The following is a 1258-nucleotide window of genomic DNA, read 5'->3' on the forward strand; positions in this document are numbered from 1 at the left end:
CAGTATTGTGTACACACCTAATCGTTTTCACAAAACCAAGCAATTTAATAGGGCGACCGAATGACTCGTCGAGATCTTGTTCGCTTTTCTCCGGCTGTCCACGACTTTGATCGGACACGAAAATGGCGTAAGTCTTTTGAGTGATCTTCGTGTAACATTGGTAGGTAAGCTTGAGGATTACATTGAACCTGGATAAGAAAAGAAAAGAAAATTAAACACGACGTTTTTCAAACATTCTTGACCGATTGCTACTTTTGTGGGAAAATGATAATAAATATTTTTGGTAAAAACGCTGTTTGACAACGAGACATACCTTGTTGTGTTGATAAAATGCATTGTATCCTCCGTCTAAAAGATAAATTTCGGGAAAGTTAAGCTCTGGATATCTGTGGCTATTTTGTTTGCGATCCATACTTCGAAGAAACCTCATTCTGTAAAATAAAAGATAATTTTGTTAATGAAGACATACATAGTCTGCCTGTTGCTCCCTGTTTCTCTTTGTAAAGATATCAACTCAAGGCTTCTCAATTTGAAGTCAGTTAATACTTACAGCTTAGGTCCTCTGTGTGACGAAAATTCACAGTGGAATATCAAAATATCGTTCTTTGTGGAATGAAGACGACTTTCCATGAACGTTTGTATTCCTTGCTCAGTGTAGATGTTTATAGCACCTTGAATGTGACCGCCTTGATATTCGTATGGATAACGACAATCAATAATGGTAAAATTTGAAGAACTGTCGAAAAGACTGGACATTGTTGACGAATCTATAGTTGGTAGATCAGTATGCTTCCCAGATATAGTTGGCAAGCTGTGTGTAGAGCTGGCGTCACCGATCAAACCGAGGTCACATGCTTCCATTCGTTCCAGAGCTTTCATAACAAAGTCTTGATTATCTACCGACATTCTTTTCTTTGGAGATGTTGCGAAATCTTCGTCATCGGCAACTGCTTTCCGCTTGCAGGAAAACAGTCGTTTTCTGGATATTGTGGTTGTAAAACTTTTCTTCCTGTACGATGATGTTTCCGGAGAGCTGTCGAATCCACTGTCACTGGAGCCTTCGTTATCGTTTAGTTGATGGCAAGTACTATAAAAAAAGAGATCGTGTTTCATTGTAGGTGGGATGCCCTATGAATATCAGACATGTTTATGCTGGCGATTACGCTTGGAAGAGAAACTTGGAAGAGTCCTCTTGACACGTTCCTTCTGATGACAAGTCATCTGCAGATGTCGCCATAGAGTTCGAAAGAGCAGGCTT

General features: G+C 39.6%; 1 protein-coding gene across 1 annotated transcript; it reads right to left on the bottom strand.

Annotated features, from left to right (window-relative positions):
* Positions 1-44: 44 nt before the first annotated feature.
* On the bottom strand, positions 45-861 carry LOTGIDRAFT_147243 (hypothetical protein; the record flags this gene model as incomplete). Its single annotated transcript, XM_009054421.1, has 3 exons — positions 45-188; positions 314-431; positions 551-861. The coding sequence occupies 3 exons, from the start codon at positions 859-861 to the stop codon at positions 45-47; spliced, it is 573 nt and encodes a 190-aa protein (XP_009052669.1).
* Between the last annotated feature and the right edge of the window lie 397 nt (positions 862-1258).

The sequence above is a fragment of the Lottia gigantea genome (genome assembly GCF_000327385.1).
Source record: "Lottia gigantea unplaced genomic scaffold LOTGIsca_2169, whole genome shotgun sequence".
Classification (NCBI taxonomy): domain Eukaryota; kingdom Metazoa; phylum Mollusca; class Gastropoda; family Lottiidae; genus Lottia; species Lottia gigantea.